Below are 13,593 nucleotides of genomic sequence, written 5' to 3' on the forward strand. Positions count from 1 at the left end.
TATTATGAATCTGTACCATTTTCTCTAATTTAACTTAACTCCATTCAATTCTTATGGATTCATGTCTTTCTGATACCAATTTCTGTTCTCCAACACCTGAAATACTTGGGGAAAAATGCTTTAACTTCACCCACATCTCCTGTTCAGCATGCATATAAAATATTGAGTATTAAATTTATATTAAGTAATTTTTCTGGAATTTCAGGAGAGAGTTGTGTGATTCTATGATGATTTTTATAACTTCGGTTAAATAGTCATGTCTGGATGCTGAAACTATTAATCTGTGGTTTCTGCCGAAATTACTGCAGGAGACAGAAAGCAGTACTCTTGAAATTCTGTTCTATTGTTTTCACCTGGTTTGTGGCATTCAATGTGAATCAAAGACTCTTGAGCTTAATTGTTTATAATAAAGTATTGCACTGTGTGAGTTCCTAATTACGTAGCTTTTTCTCACTCATTTTTTCCCCTCTCCTTGCAAACCAAAATAAGTCAGCAGCAGTAAAGCTTAATCTCTCTGCTTGTCATGAGGAGTCATCGTTTAAGAATGCTGTAACGATGAAAAGAGAGGAAGCATCAACTAAGCGAATAGGATCAGAGCGGAACCACGTGAGTTTTGTGAGAAGAATAGCTTAATAGAAGTAATTATAATGGGGAAAAGTGTACCCAACAAATTTACGCAGTTGTGCTATATTATGTGGACAATAGAGCTAAGGAAAAATGGATATTTAAACAAAGTACTGTGTGTTATTGGATTATCCTGGAAAGAGCTGACAGAAATGCGGGTGCATATTCTGCAAGGATTTCTCATCGCTGTACAATGACAACTATATATATAAACGATGTATCAAGTTTGGTTATTCATACTAATGAAAATAAAACTTGGGAATAGGAACCGGCGTATACATACGGTTCATTGTGGTTCATCGCATCTTAGGAAGGATATATTTGACTTGGAGGAAATACAACACAGATTTACAAACATGATACCTGGACTTGAAGGTTAAAGGGTAATCTGATTGTAGACTTCAAGATATTAACAGGAAAAGACAAGGTTCATAAACTACTGTCAGTAGTGGTGATTCGAGAACTTGGGGAGAGAGTCTTAGGTATTAGGGCAAGACCATTCAGGAGAAATGTTAGGAAACCTCTGCACACAAAAGGGTGGTAGATGTTTTGACTTCTTCACAAACGGCAGTTAATGTTTAATCAGTTAAATCAAAATCTGAGAGAAAGCAATTTTAGTTAAACAAAGGTATGGGCAAAGGGAAGGTATTTGGAATAAGGCTGCAGATCAACCATGATCTCGTTGAACAATGGAAAAAGCTTGAGGGGCTGAATGGTCTACTATTGTTCCTAAGTTCCTGTTCTACCAATTTGTAAATTCTCAGTTTATCCCTACTACTTATCTGCTAACTAATCCTCGATCCATGCTAATACATTGCTTCCAACTTGAACACTGAACTTGCCAATTAACATTTTGTGTGGTGTCTTTAGGAAAATCTCAGCAGTGTATTCCCTATCTCAGCAGCAACCACTTATAACCTTTCGATGTGGACCTTAAGTCCTAGGCCTTTTCTTCCTGAAGTTTCTGAATAAGTTCAGCAAATTCTGTATTTTGGGTTATTCTAAATCCCTTAAATAAATTCAGCTTTAAACATCCATTCAAAGTTACAGCTGCATGTTGCATTACTTTCACCTGAAATGTTTACTGACTCACTTGTCTCTTATTTAAGTGCTGCAAGTAACTGACACTGTTGCTTGTTTATTTATAAGATCTTCCTGTTTAATCCCAAAGGTAGTGCTTCTGTTTATAAATCTAACATCTGAAGGGCTGCTTGTCTTTCCCTTTCCTTCTCAGTTTCTCTGATTTTTTTTCCTTAATTCTTTAACTTTGAAATGCACTTCAAAGGTCCTATCTTACAAGCCTGGTGCTGGGATCTTAATGATCCCAAACCCAGGGGCGTTCTTACTTTTGAAACCACGTTCCTAACACGCTCCCCTCTCTATATTCCCAGATAAAGCAAGCATTCTTCTATCAATTAGGTGAATAATTAGATGATAGTTATTTCAGAATAGTCATGAACAATTTTTAAAAAACCCGAAAGAACCACAGATGAAGAAAGTCAAACACAAGCTGAAATTGTTGGAAAAGCTCAAGTCTGACAGCATCTGTGGAGAGAAATCAGTTAACGTTTTGGGTCCAGTGACTATTCTGAAGAAGAGTCACTGGACCCGAAATGTTAACTCTGATTTCACTCCAAAGATGCTGCCAGATCTGCCGAGTTTTTCCAACAATTTCTGTTTTTGTAGTTATGAACAGTACCTGAAGTTAGTACATTATTTATAATGTAATCAATCCTTTAGCAATAGATAAAATATTAATTAGGGACAATACTGTGCAGAGCATTCAGTGCAAATGTAGTTCTCAGCTGTAGGAGATAGATCTTGTGGATGAAATTTGCTCAGCGAGGGCATGAGTGGAAATTGAAGATAAATACCATATTGGCCCTATTTAGCCCAATAATAATTACAGTTCCTGGCTTAGAATACGCGAACGCAAGAACTAGCAAGAGTAGATCATGTCCTGTTGAGCCAATTCCGTTATTCAATATGATCATGACTGATTTTGGGCTTCAGATCCCCTTTCCCACCATATTCTTTGATTCCCTGAAAGATCAAAATGTGTCTATCTCAGCCTTCAAATATATTCAGTGATGAAGCATCCATGAACCTCAGCCAAAAAGAAATCTGAAGATTTTACAACCTTCTGACTGAAGTGATATCTCCTCATTTGTTCGAGATGGTGAGCTCATAGCCTGCTTTCACCTGTAGGGGTTCTATTTGGTCCATCGAGCCCATCACTGACCCTCCAATAAGCATCCCATCCAACACCCACACACCGCCCCACCCCTCCTGTTGCTGTTACAGCAAAAATGACTAACTTCAAACGTCTCCATGTTATAATCCATCTGTCATTGCCCACTCACTTAATCTGTTTTTGTGACTTTACAGATTTTCTACCCTCCCCACAGGTTACCTTTTCAACTATTTTTGTCATCAGCAAATTTAGATACGTTCTGTGCCTTTTCATCTAAGTAATTGATGTAAGTTGTAAATAGTTGAGGCCTCCATCACTGTTCTTTGTGGCACTTTGAGTACAGCCATTTTGGAAGTGGCAACCTTCTGCTTCCTGTCATTTAATCAGTCCTTTATGCTAATATACTCCTTATGGACCCCTTAGCCTTTTGTGTGGTACCTTTATTGGAAATAAAAGTATACAACATCTACTGATCCTGCTTTATCTATTCTGTTAATTAACATGCTTTAAAATGATAATGAATTTGTCAAATAAAATTTCCCTCTTGTAAAACCATGTTGATTTTGATCAGCTTTTCAACTGTTGTCTTTTGCCTTATCAAAGAGCAAAGGTTATTTTGTCATCCAGTATTAGCTGCATGACCAGTTAGTTTTTGACTATTACATTCCTCAGATATGTCTCCAGCTCTAATGGCTCATTTTTAATAAATCAGTTCAGTTATTGTGGAATAACTAAATACTGCTGCTGGAAATCTGATATAAAAATAGAAAATACTGGAAGGCATTTCAAGCAGGATCTATAGTGGGTTCATGTTTCAGAACAATAACCTTTCACACAAAAGTATTGAGCGTGATTCTTAGAATTGTAGAGTAGCAGCTCAGTGGAATTAAACATTTTATATCAAAAGATTATAATATTTAAAATGTATTGCTTCGACTGTAATCAGCTGCTAACGTATTATGGAGAAATCCTAATAAATGACTACAATATGTGACTTTTTTAAACTTCTATCAGTTTCTTTTGATAGATTAAAACATTAATATGCATTAGTGTTTTATTTGATCGAATTCCAGTTTTTGTACAGTTAATATTTGTCTGTTAATAAATGAAAAAGTACTGAGTAAATTTGAATGATCACTGGTATTAGCGATAGCAGTTAAGTCTAAGCATGATCAATTGAATTGCAATTACTTTTTTCCCTAAAGTTACCTTCTGTGTACATCTTCCTCTATGTATATCATTTCAATCCATTGAAGTAGTATTTTCCATAATCAAATAGATTTAGTGCTTGCAACTTGCATAAAAAGAATGAGAGCTCATTTAAAGCAATTATGTTGAAATAGCTGACTGATGCACATTCCCTGGGTAGAAACTGTTCAACTGTATTAAATCATTAGCCTGGATTCTGTTGTTCCTGGTAAAGTTGCTGGCATTGTACTTTTCTTTCTTTCTATTTATGTGATTGTCCATGTGTTATGATATTAATGTTTATAAGATTTCATTATGCCTCCATTATGAAATAATATTTAATGGTTGAAGGGTGAATTATGCAAGCTTTTCAAAAATTTTAGATCCTGTATAATAGTTGTCCAAAAAAAGAGTTGTTAATTTGTGTATTTCTTGCTGTTAATCAATCACAAGTGCAGCTGTAAGACTTGATTCCCAGCTTCCTCGCCCTCCCATCTCCCCTCTCTCTGCTTTCTCACCCTCCCCTCTCACTGCTTTCTCGCCCTCCCTCCTCCTCTGCTCTTTCCCTCTGTCCCCCCTGCTTTTTCAGTTAATGTGGAAACTTTAATGGGTGTAGTATTTTGCAGTATAAGTTTTTTAAAGTCTTCCATATTGAAAAGAGCAGATCTGTTATTCGCTGTCTTTCTTTCATTTAGCATTCCAGTTTACCAGTTAGCACTACTTCTGTATGGGGTTCAGTAAATGCCAGTCCTGCCAACCAGTGGGGAACAGACATTAGCAGTGTATGGGGTGCTCCAGACCACAAGAACACAAATGTGGGCTTCTGGGATGAGGCTGTGAAAGAAGTTGGTCCTCCAGCAAGAAACCAGCTCTCCAAAAGTAACAAGAACAATTCTAACCCTGGGTAAGAGGAAAAGTCCTGATATACTTGATATCGTACTGTAATATCATTCAAATACTAGAAATAATTATTTCACTAAATAGAGTTGGCATTCGACCTTGTACAAAAATGGAAAGTTTTCGCAAGATTTTGTGGAGAAAGGGGTGTCTGTGGGTGTGACTGAATAAGGGTAGCCTTTTGGGCTGGTGTTTTGTTTAGTTGAACATTCAATGTAATTCAGCAGTTACGATAACAATAAACATGCACACTCATGATTTGCCCAAATCCAAGAGATTGCTTAATTCTAAAAGCTTTGAATAAGCATTCAGTAAAGTTCTGTACTTGATAGTCGAAGATTCTAATGAGTCCTTTATTCTTGCAGTATTCATACTTTAACTTCTCTGGTGCTATATTTGCCATTGTCAACAATCAATGTTGTTCTAATATTGCAGTTTTTTTTAAAAAAGGTACCCAGAAACATCAGTTATTTAACTGTATTTTTCATGGGCTCTTGTTCAATCTCTATGAAAATGTGTCTACTTTGTTGATCATGACATTGTGACTGTAATTTTGTATTTAACTGCTCTTTTATTGATCAATCTCATCAGTTTTGGTCAATGTAAAGTACAAATTTGGGTTGTAACATTTAGACTAGAATCACTGGTAATTAAGCTTTTGGGTAATTGATGATGATATGTGCTTTGTAATTTGCAATTGTTTTGCATCATCTTTTAGAATGGGCTACTGATTTGCTTTTCTGAGTTATGCTGCTGTCCTGTGGAAGCTCAACAATTCAAACTTTTCTGAAGTTCCTAGATTACTTACTGCCCTACCCTCTCCCCAGCCTGAGTAAAGTTTGATTTTTTTTATATTTTCTGTACCCAACTATTACTGGAATTGTAAAATCTCAGCTACTGTAACTTGCATGGAACTGGCACATGTAATAGCATATCCAACCTTCCATTTGAAGTTACAGCACATCTCCACTCCCTGAAGAAAAAGCACAGTTCATGTTTGAATCTGATCTGTTTTATACTTTTGCTATGAAATGTGATTCTTTCATGCAGGATGTAATGCAAGATAATTTGGTGCTCTTTCAGAAAGTCACATGGAGTTCAGAACAAAGCAAATAAAAAGGCCGAAGAGGAGGAAAAGCTAATGAAGTTGTTTCAGGGTGTGAACAAATCACAAGATGGATTTACCTTATGGTGTGAACAGATGTTGCACGTTCTCAACACAGCCAATAATTTGGATGGTAGGAATCAGTTTGCAGAGTTACATTTTTGTTCTTTCAACAATAATTGCCAATCATGACATTGAGTTTGGTTTCTGGAAGTCGCTGCCATGCATAGACTCTGGAGGTGCACGCAACCATAAAGAATATTAGAGGGAATAGTGATTGAGAGCTCTGATCGAAGAAATTCCTCCTTATTTCAGTCATAGGTGTATTCTAGAAGAATTCACAATAGCTTTGCAAAATAAACATGACCACTCCCCCTCTCCCTATGAAGTAGATGAAGGGTGCATTATTGTCCCAAGTGGACAATAATCACTGCTAGTTCAGTGCATCAATCATCAGCATTTTAAGTTCTGTTTTTACTTACCCCTGTCTGACTGAATAAGAAATTTTAAATTTTAATTTGTGCACTGCACCATGCCTTGCTGTTCAGCAGCTCCATGCTGAACCAACTTCAAGGACTGCGAGCACTGTCTTGATGCCTGAAAGCCACTGCAACAGTGGTGAAAATGTACTTTGCAAATGGACAACACTTGTTAAGCTATCCCAACTTTACTAAGAATTATGGTAACAGCCATTTTAAACCACACTTGCAATGCGATTGAGTTCTGCTTGCGAGAAATTACACTCATGTTTGCAAAAGTAAAGAACATATTTGAATCCCTTTCAACTATACAAAAGTTTTGGCAATAATTTTTTTCCTGAGGTGTTCCCCAGGGCAGTACCTTGTCATTCTTCTATCTTGGTTTGAATGTAAACAAAAGATTGGAGTTAATTGTTGCATTCTTCATGGTATGGTCTTGATGAATCGGTGACACCTTGCCAAGCAATCAACACCCAGTTCTTCTGTGATATACATGTGGATTTCTTTGTAATTTGAGTGCTATCTGAAAAACATTGACAGCTAACTTTTATTTTTTAGCATGTTCTGCACTACCCAATCTAATTTCTGTTCCTTTAATTCTGACTATTTTCAAATTTGTTCTAATGTTTTCAAAATATGAGGCAAAATGTCAAAATCCAGCGTAGTTACATGCCAGTATTTTTCAACATCAACTTTACTTTTGCATCTGCATAAAACAATTCTACTACTGAATATATTTCTAGGGGATGGTGTAGAAATCCATGTGTGAAAGTAAAGGTTCAGAGTCTCTTCCTCTACCACTAAAAGATAAATGAAGGGAGAATAAAAGTCTTTTTAGGATTTTGAGATGGGATTGTTGATGTTATGGTGTGTGTACTGAGTGCATCTCATTTTATTCCAAAGATCAACTTAATTTTCATGTTTATTCTTCTACAGTCCCTACGTTTGTCTCATTTTTGAAAGAAGTTGACTCTCCTTATGAAGTCCATGATTATGTCCGAGCTTACCTTGGTGACACGCCAGAAACAAAAGACTTTGCAAAGCAGTTCCTAGACCGACGTGCCAAACAGAAAGCCAACCAACAACGCCAACCGCAACAGCAGCCAGTACGGCAGCAACAGGTTGGTTTACAACATACTGCATTTAAATGGTATGGTTTAATATGTCTACATAGAAGTCATTACTTTTCAGTGATGGTTAATCAGTTATCTAAATACTTAGGACTTCATGATATGGTATAGAGTCATAGAAATGTACAGCATGGAAACAGACCCTTCGGTCCAACCCATCCATGCTGACCAGATATCCCAACCCAATCTAGTCCCACCTGCCAGCACCCGGCCCATATCCCTCCAAATACTTCCTATTCATATAACCATCCAAATGCCTCTTAAATGTTGCAATTGTACCAGCCTCCACCACATCCTCTGGCAGCTCATTCCATACACGTAACAACCTCTGCGTGAAAAAGTTGCCCCTTAGGTCTCTTTTATCTCTTTCCCCTCTCACCCTTAACCTGTGCCCTTTAGTTCTGGATTCCCCAACCCCAGGGAAAAGACTTTGTCTATTTATCCTATCCATGCCCCGCATAATTTTGAAAACTTCGATAAGCTCACCCCACAGCCTCCGATGCTCCAGGGAAAACAGCCCCAGCCTGTACAGCCTCTCCCTGTAGCTCAGATGCTCAACCCTGGCAACATCCTTGTAAATCTTTTCTGAACCCTTTCAAGTTTCAGAACATCTTTCCGATAGGAAGGAAACCAGAATTGCACGCAATATTCCAACAGTGGCCTAACCAATGTCCTGTACAGCCGCAACATGACCTCCCAACTCCTGTACTCAATGCTCTGACAAATAAAGGAAAGCATACCAAACACCGCCTTCACTATCCTATCTACCTGCGACTCCACTTTCAAGGAGCTATGGGCCCGCACTCCAAGGTCTCTTTGTTCAGCAACACTCCCTAGGACCTTACCATTAAGTGTATTAAGTCCTGCTAAGATTTGCTTTCCCAAAATGCAGCACCTTGCATTTATCTGAATTAAACTCCACCTGCCACTTCTCAGCCCATTGACCCAACTGGTCCAGATCTTGTTGTAATCTGAGGTAACCCTCTTCGCTGTCCACTACACCTCCAATTTTGGTGCCATCTGCAAACTTGCTAACTGTACCTCTTATGCTCACATCCAAATCATTTATGTCAATGACAAAAAGTAGAGGGCCCAGCACTGGTCCTTGTGGCACTCCACTGGTCGCAGGCCTCCAGTCTGAAAAACAACCCTCCGCCACCACCCTCTGACTTCTACCTTTGAGCCAGTTCTGTATCCAAATGGCTAGTTCTCCCTGTATTTCATGAGATCAAACCTTGCTAATCAGTCTCCCATGAGGAACCTTGTCGAACGCCTTACTAAAGTCCATATAGATTACATCTACCGCTCTGCCCTCATCAATCCTTTTTGTCACTTCTTCAAAAAACTCAATCAAGTTTGTGTGACATGATTTCCCACGCACGAAGCCACGTTGACTATCCTGAATCAGTCCTTGCCTTTCCAAATACATGTACATCCTGACCCTCAGGATTCCCTCCAACAACTTGCCCACCACTGAGGTCAGGCTCACCAGTCTATAGTTCCCTGGCTCGTCTTTACCACCCTTCTTAAACAGTGGCACCATGTTTGCCAACCTCCAGTGTTCATAGGCAACGCAGTTAGTTGAACATAGTATCACCATATGCAAAATAATTTAAAATGGGATTTTCTTTAATGATTAAGTCTAAATTTTAAGCATCTGTTGGTTAACACACGACATATTTGACGTAGAGATTGGAGAAACAAAGTCTGGGTTTAGAGAAAGAACAAGTGAGGGAATATTTAATCTGAGAGCAGTCTTTATTAAATGAATGCAAGCAAACAAGAATATTTATATTGTGCTTCATAGGTTATGATAAAGCATTTGATCATGTTTGATACCAAAAGTTGTTAAATATGTTGAAATGTTCTGTTGATGATAAACATGAGGGATTTATCCACAGCCAATGATGGGTCCAAATAGCAAGTATTAGACTAGAAGAAAGATTCAGACCTGTTTTATGTAAAGAGATACAATACTGCACTGTTGCCAAGGTTACTCAGTCTATACACACAACCCAGGGACCGCTTGTTATGAATGGGTTCCATTCGTAAATTGGTTTGTACGCAATGTGGGGCACAACACTGCACAATAAAATATAGCATTTTGTAATTATGGGAAAATATTCACATGTAACATCTTTAATATTAACGTAGTTTGTCGATATGAGCATTCATACATCCGATGTTTGTATATCAGATTCTGCCTATATTCATAGAATTAGGTGTTAAAAATGGAGGCGAGAACATCAATGCTAGTATGCTGACGACACAGTGCCGTTTAGAGAATTGGAGAAGCCCAACAAAATATCGTAGGTCAGGTATATTGAGAAGTTTAAAATAACGATTGTTTTTGTCTTTCACATTTAATGGTAATTCAAATGTATACATCAAAGAAAGAGTGAGGATTAGAGGAAGGTGTCACACTGGAACACACACATTTGACAACAAAAATGGCAATTGGAATGCAGAAATTTGAAGAAAGATAACAGTAACCAGAAGGGTCAACAATGTGTTAACAAAATTCAGCTTGTAACAAGAGAAAGAAATTATAAAGGGCTACATTTGATACACTTGCCTGTATGCGTTTGAAACTTTGGGTGGGGCATCCTGAGGGATAGGATGTACATGGAAAGGCAAGGGCTAATTAGATATAGTCAAAATGGCTTTGTGTGTGGGAAATCATTTCTCACAAGCTTGATTGAGTCTTTTGAAGAAGTAACAGAGAGGGTTAATGAGGGCAGAGTGGTGGATGTGATCTATCTGGACTTCAGTAAGGCGTTCGATAAGGTTCCCCATGGGAGACTGGTTAGTAAGGTTAGATCTCACGGAATACACGGAGAACTAGCCATTTGGATACAGAACTTGCTCACAGGTAGAAGACAGAGGGTGGTGGTGGAGGGTTGTTTTTCATATTGGAAGCCTGAGACCAATGGAGTGCCACAAGGCTTGGTGCTGGGTCCACTACTTTTCGTCATTTATATAAATGATTTGGAAGCAAGCAGAAGAGGTATAGTTAGTAAGTTTGCAGATGACACCAAAATTGACGGTGTAGTGGACAGTGAAGAAGGTTACCTCGGACAACAGCGGAATCTTGATCAGATGGGCCAATGGGCTGAGAAGTGGCAGATGGAGCTTAATTCAGATAATTGCGAGGTGTTGCATTTTGGGAAAGCAAATCTTTACAGGATTTGTACACTTAATGGTAAGGTCCTGGGGAGTGTTGCTGAACAAAGAGACCTTGGAGTGCAGGTTCATAGCTCCTTGAAAGTGGAGTCGCAGGTCGATAGGATAGTGAAGAAAGTGTTTGGTATACTTGCCTTTATTGGTCAGAGTATTGAGTACAGGAGTTGGGAGGTCATGTTGCGGCTGAACAGGACATTGGTTAGGCCACTTTTGGAATCTTGGCATATCATCTGTACTTTTCAACTCCTCTTTTATTCCTTCTGTCTTTTTCACAAATGACATTTTCTGACTGTGTTATACTTCCTGAATACAGTTGTCTTTGATATAATGCAATAATTCTGTTCTCATGCAATCTTGTTATAAGAAAATCGCACAATAACTGCACCATTTAAACTAATGGGATTGGAATTACATTACAGCCAACACATAAGGAAAGTTTATGTTCTACAAATAACAGTCTAAATTCTTCAATTGCATTAAAGCCAATTCACATTGAAGAAACACATTTAGCAGAACAGACTGTGTACCATTGGCAGTTCATATATTTGATCTTTCACTCCTTCAGCTCTTCTCAGTTGACCAACTTTGGTGAAACTTCTGTCAAACCTATTGTAATCAGAGGCTCCAACAATGGCATATTCCTATCCTCACATTCTTGCATCTAGCCTTATTCAGTAAGTTCCATTGGCTTCCCTGTTGTTTTCATTGTTCCTTGCTGACCCTGCTGCAAACTGGAGTCCTTCTAAATTATTTCACTACTATTTGGGAAAATATTTTCCCCAATAAAATATTGGTAAGATTGAAGTCATTACTTTTGGACCTGCTCCAAACTTTGGTATCTAACTGCTCAGTTTATCCCTCTCCCAGATAACAGTCTGGACTTAAGTTAGTCTGTTCAGAACTTGTCACATTTGACCCTGAAATGAACTTACAACCTTATTCATGCAATCACTAAGACCAACTATTTGCACATTTGTCATGTTGTTCAAATTCTTCCCTGACTCAGTTAAACTGCTGCCAAAACCCTCATTCATGCACTTGTTGCTTCAGCATACCTCTTGCTGCTATTCCATGTTTTACTTTCTGTTCACTTGAGGTTACCCATTACTCTATCCATGTCTTAATCACGCTGTCCAGTCTCCAATCACCCCTTTGCTCACTCATTTACCTTGGTTCTTGGTTAAGCCACGTCTTTCCAATTCATGAATGCTGTGTGCTTCTGTCTATGTCTTAGTCCATTTGCCAGTGAAGCTTTTGTCTGGCCTTTGGATCCTACAATTATACTACTATTTCAACCTACTCAAATATCTTTTATTCGTTATATTTGTGTCATATTCTGCATATAACTCCTTTTACCAGCTCTTCTATCATTGCTAACTACCTTGGCTCCCACTTGCTCCAGAATCATTACTGCTATTTTTGGAACTCGCTGTGTTCAAATTAACTGCTGTTCCTTTATTTTGAAAGTACCTGCACTTCAAAAGTACTTCATTTGCTTTAAAATGCTTTGGGATGTCCCCATGATTTGAAAAATGCTGTATGAATAGAAGTTTGTTGTTGTTTCTTATAATTGAGTTCAAGTTGCATTTCAAAATTAAGTTTTCATGATAGCAACTTCTCAGAATCTTAATGCTTATCGTGCAAAATAAATCGTTTGTAAAATTAACATACCACACTAGTTGCAAATGTAATTTCACAATTTTAGAGTTTTATGACGTGACAGCATAATGTGATTTATTTTGGCAATATTTGATTTAAACAAACAATATTCAGTACCATTAATCCTGTAACTTTCCACTTTTTCATTTCTACGGAAAGAAATAAAATGAAATAGCAGGTTGTTTACAAAACATATACAAAAATTGCACATTAGATTGTTTCAAAAGGGATAAAATCTAAGATCAAAAGGGTTATTGCTGATGACCACCAAAATTGGCATTTTGAATGTGTGTAATTTAAACATTGTTTAATGTGCCGGCATGTTTTTTTCAAAATGCTTCAGGATTCAGCATGGACGGTGAGTCATACAGGCCTACAGCCTATCTATCCATCAAATCACAGCAGAAATCAACAGTCTAATTTTGAATCTGTGCAGTCTGGGAAAAAGAAAAAAAAACAGAAGATGATACGTGCTGATCCCAGCATTTTAGGTTAGTATGCACTTTTCAAAGCAATGCTAGAATTTGAGTTCACAGATAATATTATGCTCATTGGTTGTAAAACATTTTGGTGAGATCTAAATGTGAGCAGAATACTGCACTAAATCTTGAATCTCAGCTGGTTGTGGCTAATTGGTATTACTTGGTATTACAGTCGCTGATGCGACTGCTTCTCTGCTGAAGTTTGCTTCTTTGCACCATTTTGAAAGCAAGAAAAACAACAAACGCAGCAGAGTTTTTATAATTTCATTCTGATTGTCAAAAACACATTTTTGATTGACCAATTAACTTTAGCTTGAATGCATTGGCATTTTAGGTGATAAGATGTGAGGTTCATAACTATATTTAAATAATAAATAGGACAGAAGCTCAACTAAGTGAACTGATTAATACTATTGTTAATACAAGCACAAATCTATTCTTGATTATCTAGGTATCAGCTTCAGTCTCTACACAGTACTTTATAATTGCACAGAAAACTTATTAACATGCAGCATGTACTGAAGTCATCCATGTTCCATAACAACTGATTTAGACCAGGTCATGAATAGAAGCTGGAAAGGTAGAATAAAGGCTAGTGCCTAGGGTCAATTTTTCTATATTTCAGATGATCCTCTCGCCTGACAGGGCGAGT

At 37.7% G+C, this 13,593-nt stretch overlaps 1 protein-coding gene across 8 annotated transcripts in view; it reads left to right on the forward strand.

Moving 5' to 3' along the window:
- Positions 1-13,593, forward strand: part of gigyf2 (GRB10 interacting GYF protein 2) — a 207,024-nt gene that overhangs the window by 188,688 nt on the left and 4,743 nt on the right. For all 8 annotated transcript variants that reach the window (XM_072572842.1, XM_072572845.1, XM_072572847.1 and 5 more), the window contains 5 exons: positions 490-606; positions 4,702-4,910; positions 5,987-6,141; positions 7,424-7,608; positions 12,803-12,950. In XM_072572842.1, the coding sequence (XP_072428943.1) occupies positions 490-606; positions 4,702-4,910; positions 5,987-6,141; positions 7,424-7,608; positions 12,803-12,950 (814 nt within the window). The remainder of the gene's footprint in view (positions 1-489; positions 607-4,701; positions 4,911-5,986; positions 6,142-7,423; positions 7,609-12,802; positions 12,951-13,593) is intronic.

Source organism: Chiloscyllium punctatum, chromosome 6 (assembly GCF_047496795.1).
Source record: "Chiloscyllium punctatum isolate Juve2018m chromosome 6, sChiPun1.3, whole genome shotgun sequence".
Lineage (NCBI taxonomy): Eukaryota > Metazoa > Chordata > Chondrichthyes > Orectolobiformes > Hemiscylliidae > Chiloscyllium > Chiloscyllium punctatum.